This window comes from Bos indicus, chromosome 2 (genome assembly GCF_029378745.1).
Source record: "Bos indicus isolate NIAB-ARS_2022 breed Sahiwal x Tharparkar chromosome 2, NIAB-ARS_B.indTharparkar_mat_pri_1.0, whole genome shotgun sequence".
NCBI lineage: Eukaryota > Metazoa > Chordata > Mammalia > Artiodactyla > Bovidae > Bos > Bos indicus.
The window spans coordinates 53,623,428-53,651,275 of NC_091761.1; the positions used below are offsets into that span (position 1 = coordinate 53,623,428).

The 27,848-nt window shown below is 37.5% G+C and overlaps 1 protein-coding gene across 3 annotated transcripts in view; it reads right to left on the reverse strand.

Annotated features, from left to right (window-relative positions):
• Window positions 1-27,848, reverse strand: part of ARHGAP15 (Rho GTPase activating protein 15) — a 697,929-nt gene that overhangs the window by 663,859 nt on the left and 6,222 nt on the right. For 2 of the 3 annotated variants that reach the window (XM_070799862.1, XM_070799861.1), the window contains exon 2: window positions 1,858-2,036. The exons of the other annotated variant lie outside the window; for it this stretch is intronic. In XM_070799862.1, the coding sequence (XP_070655963.1) occupies window positions 1,858-2,022 (165 nt within the window). In that variant the 5' untranslated portion in view covers window positions 2,023-2,036. The remainder of the gene's footprint in view (window positions 1-1,857; window positions 2,037-27,848) is intronic. 3 annotated transcript variants of the gene reach the window in all.

Here is a 27,848-nt window from a genome sequence, read left to right on the forward strand (position 1 = left end):
TAAGAATGCGGAAACAAAAGCTGGGATAATTATAGCTAATTTAACTTTGGAAAACTCTGATTCTCCAGCAGTCCAGCATACAACCCCCCAAACTAAAGTTATGTAACAAGGTAATATCAACAATGAGAAACTGCATGATAAAATCCTGCCCAAAAGTGAAAAATGCTAATTTTGTCTCATTTAGCAGCTGGATACAGAAATGCTCATTAGTTTTAAGAGGGTTAATCCTTTTAACTTTTGCATATTGATATGCCAATTATGCCTAATTGTACAAGAGGCATCAGTCAAGGTAATAGTGCATAAACACATGAAAGTTATTAAGTACATCCCAACATGTAATAAAGTAGGTGTTAATTGGTAGCTGAGTTCTGCGGGCTATTGAGGTGGATAATTCATTGAGAGATGGATCACTTGTAATTTCTCTCCATAATTCCTTTTGCAGTCTCATGCTGTGATGTTTTCATGCTTGTCAAAAACAACTGCGGCATAGTGCCTTTTGTTAAACACAGCCAATAAAATATGTTAGGCATCATTAAATATACTTAACTTTTAAACTTTTTCAAAGGTACAGTTCTTACTGATAATACATTATAGAGATTCCAATAATTTACTCTAACCACTATCTCAAGTTCACGGCTGAGGAACGGTTTAGCAGGTTTCAAAGTCAGGCTGACTGTGTTGTGCCTCCCAGCAGACAATACTTTTAAATGAGAAAAGAAAGAAAGAAAAATGTTTCTCTCAGAACCTTATCTAGGGACATATTTCTCACTTCCAAAATATAATCACTGGCTTCCTCATGCTACATCTGTCTATAATACCTGAAAAAAGAATGGTTAAAATCATATATTCCTCAGGCTCCTGAAATTGTGGTGGGTTAATTCTGCACTTGAAATTCGAGTGAAAAACAGGGAATAAATATAATCAGTAACATGCTACTCAGCAAGTTGATCTCATTTAATAACTCAGTTAGGGAGCTGAATATTTCATAGGCCCCTATGATATTAACAGAACACTCAATTAATAGCTCACATGTTACTGCAGGGTGACTGGGACTCACAGGCTATCCCCAGCTAACCTAGCTCTTGCTCTTGCTCTCACTGTGAGCAACAAAACAGATCCGGGGTCCAAAAGAGTGGCTAACATTGCATAAATAATTTTGTAACATCCTATGGCCTCAGCTGCAAGTTACCACCATTATGGAAGAAAATTAACCAGAGGAGACTCATTGCAATCAGTATGTTTAGTGGCTCAGGATGAGTGCAGGGGCAGGGACACAACTGGCAGTAGAGTTCATCTCTAACTATTTTATTTCAAATCTTCCTAATGACACATTATGGAGACAAAATGGCTTCCTCTCCAAACCTTAAATTGCCACACCATTTCCACTGCTCAAACTCATTCCAAATCAGACTGTAATTTCCAATATCATATATTGTTGGAAGATTTTTAAGGAAAAGATTTTCACATTTAAAAACTATATTTTTTCTCAGTTTATTCTTAGCTAATTTTAGCCTCTGGCTTTTCAAAGTGATGTACTGTATTTGGAAGTACAAACACCACATGCCAGCATAACCTCATTATTTTTATGACACTGAAGCATGATAGTGGAGGCCCTTAAAATGAGTCAAAGGTGCTCTTCAGTCTAGTTCCAAATCCACTTTATCACTCTGGATTAAGCCCAGTTCTTCTTTTGCAACTGGGGATATTATTATGATTATAAGTAGGCAAGATAAAATGCATTACAAAAACAGTTTTCTCATGCACATTAGGAAAACAAATAAAACACGGCTAATTAGCCCCCCCACTTTTACTTTTTTATAAAATTCTATATCAGGGAACTTGGGGTGTCTGACTTACAGGTTCAGTGACCTTCCCAACTTCGGTGAGGATCATAGATTTACTTTGGCTCAGCCTGTCATGGTGGCTGTTGGCATTTTTGATTCTCATTTGCACAGCTCCAGTGCCTTGGCGGGTGGGATTCAGTGTTTCCACAGGGATATCAGAATTTGTAGATTTCTGCATAGTACAGTGGTATCCTGATAAAATATAAAAGTATTATATTATTCTAAATATACATAGTTTTCCATGAAAAACTCTTGGTGGAGTGGACATCTCTATTCATCATTAAGGCACGAAAATGGCGTTAAGTCTCCGCCTCTTTGAGTGGTGAGGAAGAAGGTAGTTATTTTGCAGTGTGTTGTTTGTTTGTTTGTTTTTTATCAGTTAGGACCTCTATATTCCAACACTACTGTATTCATGCCAGAGGATTTCAATTCAAATATAATACACTCAAATTCTGTGTAGTTCCTTCATTTGATTAAGAAACTCCTAATGACAATATGATATGGTCTCCCTTATATAGAAATGCTATTGCCAACTAAGCATTTTCAGGGTATATGCTGTTTTCATTCACAATGTCTTTGATCTATTAGCCACCCCATCCCACACCACTTTCAGATACTATTACTGGCAACTTTTTTTTTTAGTGGGAAAAAAAACCCAAAAAACTGTGAATAAGGTCAAATTTAAGTGTATAAAATTGGCTTTAGAGGAAACCAAGCTGGTCCCACTGACTATCAAATATGTTGGCTTGGCCTCATTAGCCTGGTTCAGAGTCCTAACCCCACCTCTACTTGCAATATCCACAGGGAAAAATTAAAATTCCTTTGTCCACTGCCATCTGCCAACTGAACTAGGTTTAGTATTAATAACTTATTGGATATAATATTTATGAAGAAAGAGAAAATCAACACATCAACACTGTTTATTTATTTATTTACATTTATTTTATTGGAAGGAGTCTGATTCAGCCAGGAAAATCCAGCGTGGGCAAATTTTAAAGGAGTGGCTATGAAAAAAGAATACTTCAGAAAAAGAAAACAAAGAAAATAAATTGGGTGGGTGGACCAAGAGGGCTTTGAGTTGCTTCCCAAATACATAATCCTTTTCAGCTGCTCCTGCCCACAAGTTCCTCAAATGAATACATCTACTCATTTAAAATAGAACATTTGCAATGCAAATATAGCTTCTAAGTTTCTAGAAACAGATCCGCTTCTGCCTGAGTGTTGTCTCCATCTCTCACCTATACAGATGCTTCAGTGCTAACCTGGTCAATTGGGTACAATATTAGAAAAAACTGTCATCAGTCAGTTTTAAAAGTCAATATAATCCTAAAGAAGAATTATATTTTAAGGAGCCAATTGTATTGGTACTTCTACATTGGTTGGACAGACAACCAGGCTAAAATCGTGGTAATGTTCTGGTTGAGTGGACATGAAAATAATTAGGAAAAAATAAAAGCATTTTAATAGGAGGAAAAGTGGTATCAGGAAAAACTGATACCAATTAGGCAGCTGAGTGATATTTTTTAAAAAGTTAATATTTATTGAGTATTTACTATGTGCCAGGCAATTAGCTGGTTTAATCCTTATAAAGCTCCTATGATATTCACATTATACTTATGTTTTTATTGAGGAGAAAAATGAGCATTGGAAAGACTAAAATTTTCTTAAGGACAGTGAACACAAAGAAGTGGAATATTTATTTTACCCCCTCACTAAAAAGACTCTTGGGAATCCCTTGGACTGCAAGGAAATCCAACCAGTCCATCCTAAAGGAGACCAGTTCTGGGCGTCCATTGGAAGGACTGATGCTGAGGCTGAAACTCCAATACTTTGGCCACCTCATAGAAAGAGTTGACTCATTGGAAAAGACCCTGATGCTGGGAAAGATTGATGGCAGGAGGAGAAGGGGATGACAGAGGATGAGATGGCTGGATGGCATCACCGACTCGATGGACGTGAGTCTGAGTGAACTCTGGGAGTTGGTGATGGACAGGGAGGCCTGGCGTGCTGCAATTCATGGGATCTCAGAGAGTCGGACACGACTGAGTGACTGAACTGAACTGAACTTAAACTTCTCCAGGGGATCTTCCTGATCCAGGGATTGAAACTGGGTCTCCTGCATTGAAGGTGAATTTTTTACCATCTGAGCTACCAGGAAAGTCTCCACTAAGTTGTTTACAGGATAGTTATATAAAGAATTCCTGAATCTGGTCCCATCACTTCATGGGAAATAGATGGGGAAACAGTGTCAGACTTTATTTTTTGGGGCTCCAAAATCACTGCAGATGGTGATTGCAGCCATGAAATTAAAAGACGCTTACTCTTTGGAAGAAAAGTTATGACCAACCTAGATAGCATATTGAAAAGCAGAGACATTACTTTGCCAACAAAGGTCCATCTAGTCAAGGCTATTGTTTTTCCAGTGGTCACGTATGGATGTGAGAGTTGGACTGTGAAGAAAGCTAAGCGCTGAAGAATTGATGCTTTTGAACTGTGGTGTTGGAGAAGACTCTTGAGAGTCCCTTGGACTGCAAGGAGATCCAACCAGTCCATTCTGAAGGAGATCAGCCCTTGGATTTCTTTGGAAGGAATGATGCTAAAGCTGAAACTCCAGTATTTTGGCCACCTCATGCGAAGAGTTGACTCATTGGAAAAGACTCCGATGCTTGGAGGGATTGGGGGCCAGAGGAAGAGGGGACAACAGAGGGTGAGATGGCTGGATGGCATCACCGACTCGATGGACATGAGTCTGAGTGAATTCCGGGAGATGGTGATGGACAGGGAGGCCTGGCGTGCTGCGATTCATGGGGTCGCAAAGAGTCAGACACGACTGAGCAACTGAACTGACTGAACCAAATTATTTTTCTACTTCTTTTCTTTTCTTTTTTTTTTTTTTGACAAAGTAATGTCTCTGCTTTTTATTTTATTTTTTTATTTTTTTAATTTTATTTTATTTTTAAACTTTACAATATTGTATTAGTTTTACCAAACATCAAAATGAATCCACCACAGGTATACCTGTGCTCCCCATCCTGAACCCTCCTCCCTCCTCCCTCCCCATACCCTCCCTCTGGGTGGTCCCAGTGCACCAGCCCCAAGCATCCAGTATCATGCATCGAACCTGGACTGGTGACTCGTTTCATACATGATATTATACATGTTTCAATGCCATTCTCCCAAATCTCCCCACCCTCTCCCTCTCCCTCTCTTCATTTCATAATCCTATGAGTGACATATTTAAAAAACATTTAATTGAGAACAAAAAGGCTCTTTTGACAACATTGGAAATACAACTTTGAGGTAATAAAATAAGGAAGTCTTATCCCCACTATTCCATAGAAATATGATTACAACTACATTTAATAGAATTTTTAAATGGATCGAATCTGACCACTAATGTATGCATAAGGGAACTTACCTCTTTATATAACTAGAATAAGATATAGAAGGTTAAATATATCAGTGTGTTTTAAAAAGTAAATGCAATCACAGGCAAATGATATAAATAGTTATTTTTCCATATACCCTAGTACAGGATAATACATTTTTGGTTTTATTCTGTGTATTATTTATTATCGAGGCCATCAATTTTTCATAACCAAGAAGACATTATTTCAAAATAAAGCAAATCTATGGATTTTTTATATTGATAAAGTGCTAATAATAAAGGCATGAGTTTTTTCAGCGTTTCAGTGAATGAAGTAATTATGAGTGAAACAATGAGAATCTAGGCACTGTGATTGTGATGGAGACCTTGGATTCATTATAATTAGACTAGCTAAGGGTCAGACACGACTGAGCGACTTCACTTTCACTTTTCACTTTCATGCATTGGACAAGGAACTGGCAACCCACTCCAGTGTTCTTGCCTGGAGAATCCCAGGGATGGGGGAGCCTGGTGGGCTGCTGTCTATGGGGTCACACAGAGTCGGACACGACTGAAGCGACTTAGCAGTAGCAGCAGCAACAGTTGCATAAAAAGAACTCATGATGACTTCTAGTGGCAGCACAGCCTGTAATGTCCACCTTAATGCCTTTGAACAAGTCCATGGCCCCTTGTTCTGTCTTTGGAAGAAAACTGAGAGTGAGGGTGCATGGTCAACCAGGAGGACCGCTATGATATGCACCATCCTTTCCACTTCTGATACCACTGCACTAAAAACTGGGAGCTGAAGTACTACTGCAGATTTACAGAGCTCCAAAGTTTCAGGCAAATAGGCAGCAATGAAAACGCATTGGTATGATTTAATGTCCAAGGGATGTGGATTATGCTTGAGGAGAATCAAGGATTAAACATATAAATCTTTTCTAAAAGAATCTAGATTCTCCTTGGAGTTCATTCAAGGCTTGATCTTCCACATTATTCATTAGATTTGTACTCCAAAGATAGTGTGCTTGCCACATTGGTGAGGGAAATACTCTAGCTAGAGCCACTATCTTCTGACCAAGAGCGTGAAGCCACTGAATTTACATAGCCTCACCATGTGCCATTTATAGGAAATGTTGCTTCCTCAGACGGCACACATTTCAGCATCAAATCAACATCTGCATTCTGGTATTGATTTCACAATTAACCCATAATTTGTCTGGGGATGGGTTTCCGTCAACAGGCTGGATTTCTTTAAAAAACCTCTTATCTGGCTTCCCCACCTGTTTTCTAGGGGACAATCTGCAGAAAGGAATTTCAAAATTCCTCCTTTAGATCTTTCTTTTAAGCTGCTTTCCCCCTACACTGGTTAATGTTATTTCTCTTCTCTCACTCCTCTAGCTATCACTCTCTTTCCCAACTGACCCCAGTTCACATTTTGTTGGAAGCACATTGCTCTCTTATTTTTTCTTCTGTATTTTGTTTTACAATGGTATTCCCTTGATACTATTCATAGTTATTCTCATATTTGTAATATGGTGGTTTCATGTTGCTCTAAGAAGAATACAGAAAATGACACAAACTTCCTCTTACCCACAGAAAATAAATGACCTATTTAAGGTTTATTGAGACTTTCCTGAGTGACAGACACTAGAGTAGAGGTTCTTTTTTGTGTTTTTGTTTGCTTCAGCCAAGTGCTTTGTAGTAGTTTAGTGAGTGTGATAAATAAATAAATCAAATTAAATGAGAAAAGAGTTGTGCCCAGGTGGGAAGAGAAGCAATGGCATTTGACTCTGGTGGAACGGTGAGGTGTAGAGAGAGAAAGTCTGCAAAAGAAGACCAGCCGATGCTGGAGCTAAATTAAGACAAGTTGGGCTTTGGGGGCAAAAGGCTTGGTAGTGCAGAGGTATGCAAATAATTGTGAAATTATAAGGTAAAATTTCACATGTGTTATAAAGAAATACTACAGTACCGAGGAAGTTGAAGGAAAAGACAAGTGCTGGATTTCATGAAGGAAATGGCATTTAGTATCCATGTGGGTAAGTCTGATTATCTTGCTATCCTCTCATCAGGCTGAAGGATTAACTGAGAGCCTCAACCCTCCTAAGCCAACCAGTGCTATAAGAGGCAAGGTATTCTAGACACTCTGAGGAAGAGAATTTGGGAAGAGGGCTTTCCTTGGCATAATACACAAACATCTTGTGTGGAAGAACTGAGTACAAGACAGAGGGAAGCAGGACCCCCTCACCCTCAGCAGGAACTGGGGAAGGGGGAGGACAGAGGAGGAAGGAAATATAATTGCCAGAAATGACAGTTGCACTGGTAGCTGTGAAACTTCTAACTGTTGTACTCTGTGGGTTCAGAGGTGATTTATTCTTTTTCATCCTGTTAGAAACCTCTCACACCAAGTGGATAAGGCTGTTTTATACCAAATTTTGCAAGTCATATTCAGATCCCACTTACAGTTCTTTCTCTTTAGACTCCTTCAACTTTCCCATTTTCCCCTCGCCCACACCCTAATATTCTTTTTCCTCTACCTTGAACACTATGATCCTTTTAACATTTTGGCTGCCAAAGCCCTCCCACCTACTTAGGCCCCATCATATCCACAGGGTCAATATTTCTGAAAGGCCATCATCAATTCTTACTTACATTTTTTTACTTAATCCATCTGCTCAGTGAATCACTTAGATGTATATATGGGAGAGGAGTGATTATAGCAATTAACACAATACCATAAACGAGTAGTCAGATTTCACATTAACCCTCAGGAACCGTTTACCTGAGTCTCATACTGGAAACTCTTCTGGCTATGTGGGAACACATCTCATAGTAGAAAATCTTTGGTTATTCTACTTTGTGTGTGTTCCTAAGTACTTGTAGAGGCAGGCAGCATTTATGACTAAGGAAAGGAGATCAGGATTGTATTCTAGTAAATGGTGTCTCCTGGAGTTGTGGGATGTGATGGCTTGCCATGGTACTCTAATTTTTGAGTCTTTAGGAAAGAAGTTTCTAGGGGAACAAACTCCATTATAAAGTCTGCCCAACTATGAGTCGAAAGAAACCCTCAAACCCCAGGGTCCATCACGACTTGCTTCCAGCATCAGGGGAAGAATATAATTCCAGGAACCTAGAAGTATTAATTTCAGGATGTGTTAAGGAAGGCAATGAAGAGCTCTAATCAATGAGTTTTATGTTATTATTCCAAGAACATGCATAGGGTTTTGAAATCATATTCTGTTGTTCCACCTGTATTTTCATTTCTCACTGACCCTCGAGTTTCTAGATTTGGTAGAGTATATCGAAAAATCAGTAATATTTTTCTATGCTTGTGCATGTGTGCTAAGTCACTTCAGTCATGTCTAACTCTTTGTGACCCCATGGACCATAATCTGCCAGGCTCCTCTGTCCATGGGATTCTCCAGGCAAGAATACTGAAGTGGATTGCCATGCCCCACCTCCAGGGGATCTTCCTAACCCAGGGACTGAACCTACATCTCTTTTGTCTCCTGCATTGGTCGGTGGGTTCTTTATACCAGTGCCACCTGGGAAGCCCTTTTCTATGTTTATTCCTATACAGTTTCAGAACATCCAGCATTCTGCTAACTATATGTCATATTAAGTTTGTTTCATGTGATCTACATGCTTATTCAGTATTTCCTGTGTTCCTTCTATAACATCTTATCATCATCATCATCACTGTTTTTAAATTCTATTAGAAAAAAATGATGACTAGTGCATTTATATTCTTACAGGAAGCACACAGAAGCATGGTGGAAGCCTAAGGAAAATATTGAAGAATTAGTTCATTTTGCATGTGTTTAAAATGTCAATTTTATTTTACAAAACTGTCTAAATAAACATCCTTGAGTTAGAAATTTAAATGTAAATCACTTAAGGCTGCCTTCACAATTTCTCTAGACTTCCTGATTTTATATGTACCAAGAGAAGAGCAAGAATAGCTTGTGATATTACACCAGTTCCACTTTCAATACTGTTTAAAAAACAGGAAACAGTGATGAGAATGCACTTCATAAGAGCCCCACAAACTTTGACTCTGCTCAACAGACTTGGTTGGCTCAGTAATATTCTGGGTCCGATTTTCCCACTCACACTGCAAATACCTAAATAGGAATGAATGTGATATTTCATCTAATTCTAAATTTCATAGCTGCTCTGTCGATTATCTGTTGCACTCTGTTAATTATATTAAGTCTCCTGAGTTAGAAAGTTTATTTTTGACATCTCTTTCCCATCAGAAACATTAAAATAAAAGTGTATTAAGAATTATTTGAATTAGGAGAAACTGAATGGACACTATGAAATTATTTCCGTGCTACAGAGCAGAGAAAATTAAAGTTGAAGGATATTGGTGGTTCTTCCCCAAAGTTTCCCCACCTGTTCCAAGTAGTCCCAGGACAGATCTCAGGTGCTGCATCTCCAAACATCCTTGCCTTGGTCACAGACCCCTAGATCAGGGGGAAACTGTGTCTGGAAAACTAAGGTAACAAGAATTCCAAAGGAAATCTAATGGAGATCTAGTGGATAAAATGATGGTAGAGCACCCATATTAAGTATAGATCATGTAAGTCTTTAATCATTTACATCCCTGTGCTTCCTGACAAAACCACAAAGACTTAATAAATGTTTGCAGAATATAGAAATGGAAAATAAATATGGACCCTAGTTAAGGCCGGAGTATATAGCCCAGGAAAGTATTACCAATAGAAATGCTTCTGATCAAATTTATTTCTTATTTTAAAAAGAATATGTATAACTTACTCTGGCCAGTGGGTCTGAGGACCAGTGAACGAAGGATATTTCACGGTAAGTTAATGAAATAAGGCTGCAAATAAGCAATGTTTTTCATACTCTTTGACGCCAACATTAAGGTATATTTGGAAAATCATACAAAATTTTAAAAATATGAACATTAGCCTACTTCCATTTCAGACAACCATTTTGTTTCTTATTAAGAAAAAAAATGACCACATTTATGACCATCTTGGGATTTATCAGGGTTCTATGTTCTAACAATAGAGAAAGTCTCCCTCAAGTTTCAATTTTCTTTGGGTGCTTGACATTTTTTCTCTAAATGGAAGGACTCTCTTGCCTGACATGGATTCCCACTAAAGACTTAGTGAGGAGAACTATCTCAGAGGTAAGCACTGAGTGTGCCTCAGTGTTTTCCCGTTCCTTGGGTGTCAGCTTGGGTTTCCACTGTGTCGCAGTGAGCTGTATGGTCACCATAACCACCAAAAGCCAAGGTTCTCTCTGCCTTGACACACAGGAACTCCTTGTGGCAATATGACCCCATTCCTTTTCCGGAATGTGTAGGAAGAGCTTTCTCCAGGTCTACTGAGAGTGTGTGGAAACTCCACAGACAGATACTGTATTTGTGAGAAACTCATTTCTGTCCCCTGGAAAGATCTGTTGATCTGTGGTAAAGCACAGCCTGTTTCTTCCCCTGTGGAAATGACTTGTGACTGTGGTTGCTCCAGTAATGTGTGGCACAACCTCCATGCTACCCTTTCTTGATAGGTCAGTAATTAACTTGCATTGCGATTGTTTGTCATCTCCACCAGAGCAGCCATTTACCAAAATAACATTTTAATTTCACTTTCCTTCGAGTTTGCTTTTCTTTTCTTTTTTTTTTTTCCCTGTGGCTTCTACATCTCTATTAAGTCTAATTTCCCTAGACCATTTTCATAAGCAGAGCAAGTGCAATAAAACTCAGTTTCAAAAATGTCAAATATAATGAGAAAGGAAGCTCACAGTAAAGGAATTTGACCATAGCCACACCACTGGGTAACATTGTCTTTGACTGGACAGGTATTACATATAGGAAATGTTATAATAAGACTTTGCATTTAGTTAACTTATATCAAGAAATCTGGGTGATACGCTGCATTTACTGACAAAGTCAGGCAGATCAGCTTCATGGATAAATGGTAATACAGTTATTCTTCACATGGGTATCCTAAATAGTGAAAATGACAAGTAAAATATAAAATGTGTTTTAAGTAGAATAAATACTGAACAAAACTGTGGTAGGCAACCTTAGTATCATGCTGCTAGTGCTCCCTCCCTGGGCACTTTAGTCCACTAGTCTCAATCCTACTGGGAGAAATGCAACATATATTATATTTCAAATAATCTTTGAGCCTCTACCCTGAGAAACAGACTTTCTAGGTCCCACAGTTTCTACAAAAATTATTAAAAATTCTGGAGTAGAGTTGGACATATACACGCTTACTTACAATGGAGTCTGATTAGAGTGCAACAGAGAATGGGTCTGAGGGCAATTTCTGGTGATGGTGAAAGTGATACCATATGATAAACTTGAAACTGTATGATAAACACGATTCAAAAGGCAGAGAAGGGATTTCAAGAGCAGTGCAGGCTGAGGTAAAAAAATTTAAGGAAAGGCAAGGTGAACATCCACAACACATAATAGAGGGGAGTGGATAATTTGGAAAGCTAGATACAGACAGCGGATTAGAGCTGGATTAGGACAACCTCGCGGAGAAGGCAATGGCACCCCACTCCAGTACTCTTGCCTGGAAAATCCCATGGATGGAGGAGCCTGGTAGGCTGCAGTCCATGGGGTCGCTAAGAGTCGGACACCATTAAGTGACTTCACTTTCACTTTTCACTTTCATGCATTGGAGAAGGACATGGCAACCCACTCCAGTGTTCTTGCCTGGAGAATCCCAGGGACGGGGAAGCCTGGTGAGCTGCTGTCTATGGGGTCACACAGAGTCGGACACGACTGAAGCGACTTAGCAGCAGCAGCAGGACAAACTTGGGGCTTCCTAGGTGATGCCAGAGGTAAAGAACCGACCTGCCAATGCAGGAGACATGAGGCTCGGGTTTGATCTCTGGGTTGGGAAGATCCCCAGGAGGCGGGCATGGCAGCCCACTACAGTATTCTTGCCTGGAGAATCCCATGGACAGAGGAGCGTGGCAGTCTACAGTTCATATGGTTGTAAAGAGTTGGACACAATTGAAGCAACATAGCACACATGCACAGAAATATTACTGCTTCATTAAAGAATGTGGGCTTGTCTTATAGATTCTGGGAACTGTTGATGACTTTGTTAAAGACATAATCTCTTTCCAAAAGACTTGGTGAAAAGAGACCCAGAAGAATGGATCCCCAGTTACTGAGGCTGCACAATGAACAGTAACATTTTCATGGGATGCTTCTTAATTAACTTTGAATCAGAATAAATACCACCACATCTATTTGTAAACATTAATCTTATGATAAGAATACCCCACAATCCGGGAAAAACAAAATCAAAAAACCTTCAGGAAACTCACTTTGAACTTTCAGAGGCATGTTTAATTCTTCTGGTTATAAATCAAATGAAGAGAAAAGTAAAGGCTCCATAGAAAAGACAAAATGAAGCATTTAAGGAAGAGAGGTCCAAGGATACAATTACATCTTATTAAGGACAAAGAAGAAAAATTAAGTTGAGAGTTAGTAGAACTGCTTATGAATTTCCCACTGGTGATCAGGTAAGCAGTTAAAAAAAAAAAAGAAATAAAAGCAAATAGGAACTAAATGCTTGTATTATTACATTGATGTTCAGGCAGCAAAAGAAATTTTATGAAATGGCAATCTCCTTAGATACAGAAGAGAACCATAAGGGGTATAAGTAATGCAATCTTCTCTCTGCTTCCTCTGTCAGTTTTGACCTAATCTAGCAAGAAATGCTGAGCCATTTTCCGCCTCTTGCGTACAAGTATCAATTAAGGGAAAACAGGGTGACTATCTTAGGGCAGCGGACGATGAAATGTCACTTACACAGAAAACATCAGCTGTACAACAAGTTGTTCGGCAGCCACAGAATTAAAATAACTGGCAAAACAAGCTGTCTCATTCTCTGGGACAGACCTGACTCTCTGATCTTTGTTGGAAGTGTATCAAGTGCAAAAATACACATTTCAACCTGTGATGGCTTGTTTCCTGGAATTTCATGTCCTATAGCATTTATTTCCTAAAGGACATGACTCAGTTGCAAAGCCCTTTTATCAAGCAGATGAAATCTAATCACACATTGATTGCAGTACACTAGGCTCCCTCTATCTCCATCTTGGCCTGCCCAAGTTAAAATATGGGGAAGCAGCATATTGCATAATGAGTGTTCGACAGTAATTAACGAGAGTCAGTAATGGAGGGTAGTAAAATGTGGCTGACATTTGTTTTATTTAGCAAATTTGTTATTGTATCCTATTAGTTTTTCCCTAATGCCCATGTCTTCAAACTCTGAATTGATTGAATTGGATTTCAGTGCCAAAGGGACATGTCTGAGAATGGGACAGTAATATGGTCCATCACTGTGACAATGATAGCCCCATTAAGATACAAATATTTCAGAATAACTTTTTAAATGCATTTAAAAATGATTTCTTTCTCGCTCAATAACATATGCCTAAAATACAGTTTAAATCAATTTTTTTATGTGTGTGTATGCCTGTATTTTTATAACATGAATTGTCACAAACTGAATGCATACTCATGTAACCACACCCAAACTGAGAAACTCAAAATCAACAGCACTCCAAAAGCCCTCGGAAGCTCCCTTCCAGTCACTGTCCATCCCCAACCCCATCAGTGATAACCATCATTCTACCTTCTTAAGTTTTGTCTATTTTGAACTTATATATAACAGAAACCTAGAATATATACTTTTTATTGCTGGGCTTATTTCACTCAAAATTTCATTTGTGTAGCTGATTGCTATTTGATATTCTTTGGAAGTATCTGTGCAAAATTGTCCTTTTCTTACTGATTTGTAGGAGCTGTTTTATATCCTGAATACAAGTTTCTTTTTAGTATATCTGTTGCAATAGTGATTTTCTTTTTTTTGTAGGTTGCTTTTTACTCACTCATCTTTTCATTAGTAGAGATTTAGCTTTAATATATCCAATGTATCACTTATCTAACTTTGTGATTAGTGCTCTTTTTGTCCTCTTAAGAAGTCCTTGCCTAATCCACGGCTACAAAGACTATTCATGTATTTTCCTCTAAAAAGCTTTGGTGTTTAAACTTTTTTTTTTTAGAACTGTGATCCTTCTGGAAATAATTGCTGTTTGTGTGAGGTAGGATAATGTTCTTTCTATATAAATAACTCATATATATATTGGAGAGGAAATGGCAAGACACTCCAGTATTCTTGCCTGGAGAATATCATGGACAGAGGAGCCTGGAAGGCTGCAGTCCATAGGGTCACACAGAGTCAAACACAACTGAAGCGACTTAGCACATGTGTGTGTGTGTGTGTGTGTGTGTGTGTATATATATATATATATATATATATATATATAATATTAATTAGAAGGAACTGTCATTTCTTGTGATTTATCTAGGTGAAACAAGACCTGGGACCTGGCTCTACATCTGAAGTGAACAGATGCTGAAGAGCTCTCTTATCCACAGGTATCGACAGTAGGTACCATTGAGTCTAATAATTACATAACTATTCGGTTACAATCTTGGTAAATACTTGGTAACTGGGGATACAAGTTGAATAAAAAGCTTTTTTTAACAAGTAGGAAAAAATACCCATTCTTAGAGGAGCAATCCTCAGAAGTTCAGCTTTGCAGATTTTTATCAGCTAGGAGGTTTGTTACAGTCAGAGTTCTGAACATTGGGTATTTGTTCAGAGCCAGCTCGATTACCCACATAGAAGACTGTTAGTAGAGAAGTGGGGTTTTAATCTTAGCAAGAAAATGAGGCAATGAATGACCAGTTTTCCAATAGAGGATGTTGTAGTCAGGGACAAAACTATGCCTAATGAAGAAGGTGTGACTTCCTGAGGCACTGGGACTTGTAAACAAGGAGGTAACATACTTGATTTGTGTATCTTAAGTGCAGACTAAAAGCCATAATCACTTGTTACAGTTTATTATTAAATTCACAGAACTCCATTTCACTGGAATTAGTTAAAGATCCCCTACATTAAGCTTTCCCATGAGAGGCAGGGTCAGAAATAACTCAACTTCAGCTAAAAAAAAAAAAAAAAAAGACTCTAGAAGTGAGAAAGAAGATAGCTGACAGCTGTAGAGCAGTGATTCTCAAGGATCAGTGTGAGAAGCTTCACAGACATGCATATTTCACCGTACCTTCCAAAGATATTCCCATTTAGCAGGACTGAGAATGAGCCTGAGAAAGAACACATTTGGCCACCACCCTTAGTGATTCATATGCACATTGAACTTTGATGAGAAACTTTGACAGAATTATATAGTTTTTTTTTTTTAATTTTATATCGTCATTGTCCTAAAATTGTAACAATTATTACAATTGTCTTATTTTTAAAGACCAATGGTACTAGGTTCATACTTGTTAATATTTTTGCTCTAATTAAGTTTTCCGTAATTAAAATTCCCTTTGGAATATGCCGGTGCTTTGGGGGAGTGGTGTGTGGATCACAGTTGAGAACAGCAAGAAGAGAAATGAGTAGGTAGCTAAATAAATATATATTATTTAGTATATAGATTTAGCATTAATTATATATTATCTAGTATATAGATTGACACACAGACACCTAGGTACATGTAAGGAATACTGTGAATGTCTTATTTGAGATTAATTAAAATATGATGTTTAGCTATCTAGAACATATATCCAGTCCTAACTTTTGCTGCAAGGAAAAACCAAGTTGGCTTATACTACAAGAAATCTAGGTCTATTGTAGAACTTTCATCAAGTGTTTTTTGTTGTTGTTTTTTATATCATAAACATAGTAAGTTTGAGTAAAACAACTTGAACAATTTGAACATGTGGAAAGCCATTCTCTTCCTTGTTAAACATCAAAAGATATTTAGTGTGAGAACAAAACAGATTCCATAAAATATTGCTGTTTTCATTCAAATTTAATCTGAAATCTGGGGACAGTAAAGTTTCTCCTTGGAAGGAAAGTCATGACCAACCTAGATAGCATATTCAAAAGCAGACATTACTTTGCCAACAAAGGTCCGTCTAGTCAAGGCTATGGTTTTTCCAGTGGTCATGTATGGATGTGAGAGTTGGACTGTGAAGAAAGCTGAGCACCGAAGAACTGATGCTTTTGAACTGTGGTGTTGGAGAAGACTCTTGAGAGTCCCTTGGCCTGCAAGGAGATCCAACCAGTCCATTCTGAAGGAGATCAGCCCTGGGATTTCTTTGGAAGGAATGATGCTAAAGCTGAAACTCTAGTACTTTGGACACCTCATGCAAAGAGTTGACTCATTGGAAAAGATCCTGATGCTGGGAGGGATTAGGGGCAGGAGAAGAAGGGGACGACAGAGGATGAGATGCCTGGATGGCATCACTGACTCGATGGACATGAGTCTGAGTGCACTCTGGGAGTTGGTGACGGACAGGGAGGCCTGGCATGCTGCAATTCATGGAGTCGCAAAGAGTCGGACATGACTGAGTGACTGAACTGAACTGAACTGAAAGCTTTCTTTCATCAAGTCAAGAATATCAAAATAGTAAACATTTTTAGCAGTCCACATTATTTAAATTAAAAGTTTTTGAGTGTGTTTTTCAATGCTAGTCTTTGAAGATACTATAATATCCTCTGTTATTATATATCTTAAATTGTATCCTTTCTAGGCTGCTTAACTAAAGGCTCTTATGTTGCTATAATTGCTTGAAGAGCTTCAGCTGCATTGTTAGGAACCTCAACCCAGGATTTGTTTAGGGGATATTTTCCCACTGAAATAAGTGGTTTTGCTTGTCTTTCCTCAAAGTAGATTTCAGAGGCCTCTACTCAGGAAGTAGGAGTTAGAAGAGATAGTTGTATGCATTATCAAACTAGGTTCCAGCTAACTGAGTGTAACTGTAATTTGAAGTAATTTAGCCAAATTTCTGTCTTAATTTAGACCCCTCATAAAGTAAAATATAGGATTTTGATTTGGACATCTTGAAGTGAAAAGGAATTCATAAATGGTAGAATTTTAAAATGTCTATCAGATTACCTAATTAAAAATTATTGAACAGTAGTTCTTTTTCTCTGTGTCCTCCCATATCATTTATATCCATTGTCATGACTACTTCTGGAAAAGAGATAATCATCTATTAAGAGATAACACATATGATGGGCTATACAACCACACTTGGGCTATATTTCCTCATCCTATGCACTGAGAATTTCACACATGTATGTGTGTGCATGCACATACACATTTAAATTGTTGTTACTATTATTATTGCCACCTAAGGTATACAAAACTAAAACTCTCTTTTCTTTGCCCTATGACAATTGATCCTTTACAAGTATAGGTGTTCTGATCTGTATTTGATATTTTATGATTTTGTGAACATCAGGGAAACTAAAGATTATTATATTTGTTATTACTTAGAAAAGTTAAATTTTGGAGACATCTTAATGGTTAAAACAATGCTTTGAGGAGGACTAGCAGCAGAAGAGTTTGTTCTTCCAAGTAAAGTAAATGAGCCTAGTTGTGAAAGGCAGACAAACAAAAGAAGGGCCTAAATGAAAAGGTTATAGATAAACGGAAGCTTTTTCATAAAGTAAATGTGCTAGTCAGTCTCCAGCCATTTATTAGGATTCATTGTGTGCACAGAAGTTACTCAGAGGACTCTAGTTCTCTCTAATCATTACACCCTGCTCCTGCTTTCTTAGGAGCAGCTATAAATTCAAGAAGAGGTGGAAAACCGGCAGACTGCCAACCAAATTCAACCCACAGACATATGTTGTTGGGCCTGAACAATGTTTTGGAGAATTTTGAATCAGCTTCCAATTGAAACATGATAATTTTTACTTTTTCTAAAAACAAGTCTGTATTTGTGTGTCTTCTCTTAAAAAATGATGAGATGTGAAGAACTGGTTAAGGTATGCATGAGAACTATCAGGTGGAGATGTGTAGCTTCAGTATCTTGTAAACAGAATGAGTTCTCTCTGAATCAGGCTTTCTCTCCCTTCACCCTTTATTTGCATAGATAACCTGACTGACCTGGGGATATCTGTGACTGTGACCCCAGGAGTCAATCACCTCTAAGAGTTTTGCTTCTCTGATTTGTGGGTTGAGCAGAGTTTCTGCTGCATATTGAACTGGTATGATTTTCAATATCTTATTATTTTTAAATCCAAGCTGATAGGATTGAAAATGGAGAACAAAATCAAGAGACTGCATTTGTATCTCAACTTTAGAAAGAAATTCACTGGAGATTAACATTATTTATTTATACAATTTTTTCAACATGATCTGAAATGACCACGAATAGGATATTGTGCTGTGCTCTTTGCTATTGCTAAGCAAGTTCCTTTTCCCCCTCTCTGCTCTGACCTCCTTTACTGTTTCTATTATATTTTGGCAGATAATCATATCCTGACTTCTTTTGTTCTCTGTTCTCTACTTGAGTTAGATGTCCCTCCTGCCAAATTGACTTTGGACTCCTAAAAGTCAAATGCTGTATTTTTTTCAGTGTTGATACACTGTACTGGACCAAGAACATTTGGTGCCTGACTGAAATTCTTTGTTTCTAATTTTTCCAGTATTAAAATGAGCATTTGCAACAAGTGCAAGTTTGCCACCATATTAGAACGGTCATGATTCGCAGTCCCAAGTGTTACTGGATTCTCGTGCTTCTTTTCTACTCTCCACATCAAAAGCTGCCACATGGACCTGGGATCAGTGCACCATGGTCAGGGAAAGTCAGAATATCCACTGCATCTCACCTTGGCTCCATTCATGACTCAAGACATACTCTCTACCCATCTGCCATGCTGACTAGTCTCTGGTTTTCCTCTCCAACTGATTTCCCACCCTGCAGCTATGGTAAACTTGTTAATCCCCTTTCTTAGAGCCAGACTTCTAATCTAAAACTTCTGGCCTGTAAAAAGCAGCTAATTCTCCAGGGACAACCCCACAGCCACTTATCTCCCAAGTATTTTGTCAGGGACTTCCCACTGCCACACCTTCTACCATTTAATGGATGGCCTAATACCAAGCGCTTTCAGAATTAGGACTGAGATTGGTATATTCAGTCTACCTCCATACATGAAATCTTCATCAGGTTTCCTCAAGGGGAAAACAAAACAGAATAAAAACAGAAAAAGACTTTGCTCACTGGCTCAGCACCTTAGACCTTGGACATTCCAAAATCTTTTCTTATTTTTCCCCGAGAGTATTTTTCTAGGACCCCCATGCTTTGTGAACAATCTACACTGATACTTTAAAATCCAAGGCAAAAATCAGATATAATATAAAAGTGAGTCAAAAAAACCTACTTTTTTTTTGCTCTCTCCTAGTTTATGTAGTTCGTCTTTGCTTCATTTTAATTTTAGGTCCAAGATTCAGTAGCTGCCTTCCACTTTTTTAACTGCTCTGTGTGATGAATATTAATTTTTCAAAATTAAAGGGTATTTTTGGTTAGGACACATCGTGAACTGCTCAAAGGAAATTCTCCATATCAACCAAAAATTGGTAAATAAACAAGAAAAGAGTGAGCCTCCTTCCTTGTCTCCCACACAGCTGTACTGAGGAAATGAAACTAATAGCAAGAAATTGCTTTTGACGAGTTTCATAATCTTGTCAGACTAATCAGAGTTGAAATAAACCAAAATTATCCTGACATGATTTTTATATCATACGGAAGGGGAAAATGGTCATCATGTGTTTCAAGACAATCTGATAGAACAGTTATACTACAACTACTATTCACATTACATTTAATCTTTCTAAAACAGTATTTTATGACACAAACTAGGCAAAGTTCCTTATGTACATTATTATTTTTTTTAATCTTGTGAGAAAAAGCCTTGTTTTATAGATCAGGGCTTCCCTGATGGCTCAGTAGTAAAGAACCCCACCTGTCAATGGAGAAGATGCGGTTTCAATCCCTGGGTTAAGATCCCCTGGAGAAGGAAATGGCAACCTATTCCAGTACTTTTGCCTGGGAAATCCCATGGCCAGAGGAGCCTGGCAGGCTATATAGTGCATAGGGTCACAAAAGATTCAGATATGACTTAGCAGCTTAGGAACAATAATAAATCAGGAAACTCTGGCTCAGAGAGATTAAGTAAGTTGTATAAAATAACATATATACTATCTAACAACTGATGGAGCCCAAGATTTAACTTTATTTTTCTGACTTCCCAGGCAATACTCTTTTATCTTTACTATCTCTCATATTGGTTAGAATGGCTGTCATCAAAAAAATCTACAAACAAAAATCTCCACAATAAATGCTGGAGAGGGTGTGGGGAAAAGGGAACCCTCTTCCTACACTGTTGGTGGAAATGTAAATTTGTACAGCCACTACTGGGCTTTCCTGTGGCTCAGTATACCTGTGGCGGATTCATGTTGATATATGGCAAAACCAATACAATATTGTAAAGTTAAAAAAAAAAAAAAGAATCTGCCTGTAATGCAGGAGATGTGGTTTTGATCCCTGGGTCAGAAAGATATCCTGGAGAAGGGAATGGCAACCCACTCTGGTATTCTTCCCTGGAAAATTCTGTGGACTGAGGAGACTGTGCTCAGAAAGAGTCGGACACGACTGATTAACACTTTCATTTTCACTTCACAGCCACTATGGAGAATGATACGGAAGTTCCTTAAAAAAGCAAAAATAGAACTACCATGAGCGAAGTGAGTGAAAGTCACTCAGTCATGTCCAACTCTTTGCAACCCCATGGACTATTACTGTCCATGGAATTCTTCAGGCCAGAATATTGGAGTTGAGATCCCTCCTCCAGGGGATCTTCCCAGTGCAGGGACTGGACTCAGGTCTTCTGCATTGCAGGTGGATTCGTTACCAACTGAGCTATCAGGGAAGCACCTACATTACAATTTACTATGTGGTAAAAAGTATGAGGAGGGGAGCAGCCAAGCCATGATGACCAGATATTATCTATCTGGCTGTATGATCAGAAATCTGACCATATGATCCAGCAATCCGACTCCTAGGTAAACATAAGGAGAAAGACATAATTCAAAAGGATACATGCACTCCGATGTTCACTGGAGCACTATTTACAATAGCCAAGAGGTGGTAGGAACCTAAATGTCCATCAACAGAAGAAAGGATAAAGAAGATGTGGCATATATATATATATATATATATATATATATATACACACACACACAATGGAGTATTATAATAGTCATAAAAGGAAACAAAACTGTGCCATTTTCAAGACATGGATGGACCTAGGGACTGTCATACAGAGTGAAGCAAGTCAGAAAGAGAGAAACAAATATCGTATAATGTCTCTCAGATGTGGAATCTAGAAAAATGGTATAGATGAACTTATTTGCTATTAGAAGAGAGTCATAGATGTAGAGAACAAACAAATTTACCAAGGGAGAAGGAGGTGGTACTACAAATTGGGAGACTGGGATTGACATATGTACATTACTATGTAAAAAGAAAAGAGAATTAATGAGAACCTATTGTACAGCCCTGGGAACTCTACTCAGTGATCTGTGATAACCTAAATGGGAGGAAACCTAAGAAAAGAATGGATATATGTATATGTAAAACTGATTCACTTTGTTGTACAGCAGAAACTAGCACAAAGTATAAAGCAATGCTGCTGCTGCTGCTAAGTCGCTGCAGTCGTGTCCGACTCTGCGTGACCCCATAGATGGCAGCCCACTAGGCTCCTCTGTCCCTGGGATTCTCCAGGCAAGAATACTGGAGTGGGTTGCCATTTCCTTCTCCAATGCATGAAAGTGAAAAGTGAAAGTGAAATCGCTCAGTCATGCCCAACTCTTAGCGACCCCATGGATAGCAGCCTACCAGTCTCCTCCGCCCATGGGATTTTCCAGGCAAGAGTACTGGAGTGGGTTGCCGTTGCCTTCTCCAATAAAGCAATATATTCCATGTAAAATATACATATATACATATATATGTATATATACTTATATATAAATATAATCTTTACTATCTCCATAAGAAATTAAAATGTTCTGGACCAGAATTTGGGAAGAATATGTCCTTAGCCTGTCCTCAAACACTTCTTTTTCTCCAAGCTTCCTTGTCTTTTATTAAATCTGCTTTTTCCACTAGCTTGCTAGAATAGCTACATAAAAATAATTATGCAAAGTCACTTTTAAAACTCTAAATAGATTATAAATAGACAATAGACATTCTTATTTGTATTAATTAATTTGAACCCAACCATCACCATAAAGACATAAAATAAACTTTACATAGGCCAAATGACGTAAGAGAAATGAGTACTAAAGTAAGACCCTTTGCCATAGTCTAGACAAGCCTTAAAGGATAACCAAATGAGTAACTAAGACAATAACTGAACACAGAGAGAAGGAACTGAATGCCAATGGTAATTGATTGGATGTATGGACAGGAGTCCATGGAGATCCCAAGCTTACTTCTTTAGGTGATTTGAAGAACTTAACTGAAGTTTAAAAGAGAATGGGGATTCTGTAGGGAGATTATGGTTTTCACATGAGGTGTATACTCAGTTTGAACTGCTGACTAGACATTAGGGAAGAGGTATCAAGTGACAACCGGAACCAGGAACAATACTGGGAGAGAGACCAAAGCCAAACATAAAAATTGAAGGCCCATATTGATTAAATTCAAATCATAAAAATGAATAAGAATGTCAAGTAATCTTGTGAGAAGAAGAGATGGCCTAAAATTTTGCCATCCACTAGAAATAGTTGTAACATGAGTAATTTAAAATTTTCTGGTAGCCATCCTGTATGAGGAAAATGAAAGAAGTGACCCCATTAAAATAATATTTTTTTATTTAATTCCCTATGTTGACATAATTTTAGCATATAAAAATGTAAAAATATTAATGAGATACTTTACATTGTTTGTTTCTATTGTCTTCAAAAACTGGTGCTTATTTAACACTCAATTTAGATTCATGCATTTTAAATGTTAAATAGCCATCTAGGGCTAATTTCTACCATAATGGACAGCATGATTCTAGGACAGAATTTGTGGGATCTAAGGGCTGAAAGGAAACATAGGGTCCAGGGAAGATAAGAAAAGAGAAACAGGAAACTAAGGCAAAAAATGTCTTCTTCCTCACATATTTTATAACATCTGTACATAAAGTAGATGTGTGCATATATATATGAATAAGGGACAGGTTTTTACAGATGGAATAGTTTTTTTACATATGAGACAGAGCAGGATCCTTCTAAACTGTTTCAGACTATAGCGCCTCCTGAATGAGGTTCAGTATGGCTTAACTACCGACGCCTAACAGGCTTAGAAATGATAGCATGACATAGTGGAAAATAACAAGAATTTTATATCATGTGGATCTTCATACGAATCATGATTCAGCCTACCAATAGCACTATAAATTTGGGCACTTAACCACTTAACCTAAGCTTTCTTATCTTTAAAATGGGAATACTAACTCCCTTACATAATGTTTGTAGGATTCAAATGCTATTAAGTATTCAAAACACCTGATACATAATACACAGTGAATAAATCATAGCACTAATGATTACTATTAATAATCCCACTCTAATAATCATTTTTATTAACAATGTCTCATGCTACTGCAAGTATCTAGACAAGAAAGGAATACTGTTTGTTTAGCCTAACATCATGGTACCTACCACAGTGTTGGAGACACCACTGGGATAAATCAACATTCATTTTTTTCCTCCTACATTCTACTTCCTTTAGGAGAACCATCAAGGTATGAATAGAGGCTCAGACTACTTGATTTCCCAGGGCATGTAGCAGAAAGGCGAAAAAGATTAATATGGGCCTCACTGTTCAGTTTCTATCCCTTAAAGTTCTAATATGAACTTAACTGAAGCAGAAAGATTAATTAAAAAAAAAAAATTCCCTTGACACAGCATTCAACTTCCTGAGCATTCTACCTTTTACAGCTATTTTAAAAAGAAATCTCGTTATGACTCCAAGCTTGTCATTATATCAGCAGAGACTAGAACAAAAAGTTCTCTAATTGTTTAGGAAATGAATCTAAAATAAGTAAAATTATTCAATGTAACACCATGGTTTTAGAGAAACAGCTTAAAATTTAAATGCTAAGAGGTAGTTGGTGTTTTTTTAATCAGTTTATTCAATATGTTCTCAGATGGAGGGTTGTTTGATTTGGAGTTTCAGAAAAGCGCCACAGTATAGAATGGATCCAATGTTCCAATCCCACCTTCGGCACTGTCATGTTACTCAAAAGGAGTCCATAAAGTATCATTGTTTGAAATATGTTTCTAGCTTTCTTTCCCCTAAGTTTATCTTATTTGTGAGACCCAACAGAAGTCACAAATCTCCAGAAAACCTTCCCTGGCTCCACAGTCCACATTCAGCTTTCATATTATTTATTCTTTCACTAATCAAATATTTAGAGTGTTTATTATACGCCTACCACTGTTCCAGATTCTCAGTATTCAGTAGTAAAGAGGCAGAAAAAGTCAACACTTTCATAGAGCATTCAGTTTTGGGTAAAGACAGCCACTAAATGACTTCACATGTAATAATGATTCCTCATATCCAAAATGCCATTTAAGCAAACAAAAGCAGAGTAATTAGGCAGAGTATCTGAAAAATCATGGAAAAAGACTGAATTAAAGTACAATAGAAAATCATTTGGAATGTTTTAGTTGGAGAGTTGTATGATTTAAGTCTTAAGAAAGTTACTCTGGCTACTCTTCAGAAAATGATTATCAGGAAATGTAGAATCAGGGAAATGAGTCAGGAGAACTCTCCAGCAGTAGAGGTGTTAAGAAGTGATTAAATTTGGGATATCTTGATATACATTTACCCCTTGCTTAATGTTTAATTCATTCCTCCTAAGAGAAAACCAGTTAAATAAAAGCAAGATACCCAACCAACATTTATAAATATAAAAATTCATGAATAGATTTTAAAAATGGGTTTATGTAAGTAGTAACAACAATTTGAAAAATACTCTACATAAAACATATTAAAAGTGTATTTAATATATTTCTTTTATTCTGTATCTTTGTCTTCACCGATGTTTTTGAGACAGATTTCTTGCCCTCAGATGGGCAAGAAAATGCTAAATTACATTTATCATTTAATGATTACATGATAAATTATATAAATGATACTTAATGATATAACAAAAACAAACAAAACAATTATAGGGTCAGAAAATCTGACAGGAACATTCTACAAGCTCCTATTTCTTCAACCTTTTCAGTTCATTAAATATGTTCAAATAAACATTGCTCCATATATTTCACATGATTTATCTCTAACTTGAAGCTAGGAAGTAAATTAGTAAGTGTGGTTCTATTTAAAATTGTGATGTCATCTAAATGCCACGTTTTGTAGTGTATACATTTATCGGTGTTTTGAGGAATATTCAGTATACAAACAAACAAAAAATAAAAAGACCCAATAGTCTGAAAAAAAAAAAATATATATATACCTTTTTAAGAGCCAACACTGAGAAAAGTAAACAGGATTATGGGAGGTGAATTAATATTTTGCAGGTTCTGCCTATTGCTGATTAACTGGATGTTGGTTTGGGATAGGGAGTATGAGAGAAGGAATGAAACTGGAGATAATTCTTATTTACTATCCTGAACAGAGAGATAAATGGTGGTGCCATTAAATGAGATAAATGAAAATAGGGAAGAGGCAGGCTGGGTTGGGGGCAGATGGGGAGTAATTAGGAGCTTAGTTTTTGAACATACTCATTTTGTTGTCTCTTGCAACATTCAAGTGGAGATGATAGGCAATAGCATTTACGGCTTTAGTGCTAAAAAACAAAAGGCTTGGTCTAGAGAGCTAATTAGAATATCAGTTCAGTTCAGTTCAGTCGCTCAGTCGTGTCCGACTCTTTGCGACCCCATGAATCGCAGCACACCAGGCCTCCCTGTCCATCACCAACTCCCGGAGTTCACTCAGACTCATGTCCATTGAGTCAGTGATGCCATCCAGCCATCTCATCCTCTGTCGTCCCCTTCTCCTCCTGCCCCCAATCCCTCCCAGCATCAGAGTCTTTTCCAATGAGTCAACTCTTTGCATGAGGTGGCCAAAGTACTGGAGTTTCAGCTTTAGCATCATTCCTTCCAAAGAAATCCCAGGGCTGATCTCCTTCTGAATGGACTGGTTGGATCTCCTTGCAGTCCAAGGGACTCTCAAGAGTCTTAGGTAGTATTTAAAATCATGGCAATATATAATATTGCATAGAAATAAACTTGAAGACAATAGCTAGGACCGAAAAAGTAGAAATATGAAGATTAAGTGCAGGACATTTTAAAATTTATAGGGTTGGGTAATGGGGAACAGCTAGCAAAGAGACAGAAAAGGAGCATCCAAATAGTTTGGAGAAAAACTGGGAGAATGAAATATCATAGAATTTAAATAAGGAGAGAATTTCAAGAGAGAAGGAATGTTCAGTTGCATCAGATGCAACTCACATGTGAATAACATGAAGACATAAATAAGCCACCGAGTTTAGTAAAATGAAACTCTGGGCTTCCCAGGTGGTGCTAATGGTAAGGAATCCACAGGCTAACACAGGAGACTTAACTGAAGCAGTTGGATCCCTGGGTTGCGAAGCTACCCTGGAGGAGGAAATGGCACCTCACTTCAGTACCCTTATTCTGAAGAATCCCAAGGATAGAGGAGCCTGGTAGGCTATAGTACATGGAGTCACAATGAAGCGGACATGACTGAGCATTTGAGAACAGCACAGCACAACCAGTCTCTGACAATAGCATATTCTGTAATATTTCTAAGGCATTGACTTTAAATTTATGAATTTATATTTAAATTCTTATGTTTATACACTTAGCTACCTAAGAAGTTTTCACTGGCTAGATAGCACACTGACTCTGTATCCCCAATAATTCCTAGCATAATACACTGTACTTAGTTGGAGCTCAAAATTATTTATGGAATTGAATTGGGCTGATGCCCATTGAAAGAGAAAAATCAATTTTAAAATTCACAGTTGTATGTTTTTGACAAGACTGATTTTTTAAAAATAAGATAGTCTGCCTATTTTTTGGCATCCCCTAAATACTCCCTCTCATCAAATGTGCTTTCCTACCACTTCAATGAAGATAGAATCAACAGAGAAAGTGTTCCTTCAACTTCCTTTCCTCACTTCATCGTCTCTACATCCAATTCATCTACATACACACTCATTAAAGTGCTCTTCCTTCTGTTTCAGGTTAACTTATCTATTTGAGCTAGTGATTACACCAATCTGTACTGTATCATCTGAGACCTTGTTGGATATCTGAATATATATATATTTTTTTTCTTTATTTTCATTTCTTTTCTCTTTCCCTTCACTTAAACATTCATATTTCATACTCATTTTAGCTATTGCCTATTTCAAGCTTTATAAAAAGAATATTTTATATACACTAGCCTCAATTCCCTACTTCCTTTAATATCTCATTCTAGCCTTGAACTTAACTAAGATTTTGGTCCTTAATTATACAGTTGAGAAAGGATACACTCTGTTATTAGTAAAAAAACAACAAGACCTCTAACCTTTTAAAAAACAAGCTTATCTCAATCATAATAACAGAAATATTACATAAAACTTTATGAGGACACAGTTTTCTACAGACTGGAAAAACCTGAAATGTTTGGTAACACAATCTGTTAGAAAAGCTATGAAGCCTCCACCAGCAGTCTCAATAAGTGCTGATGGAAG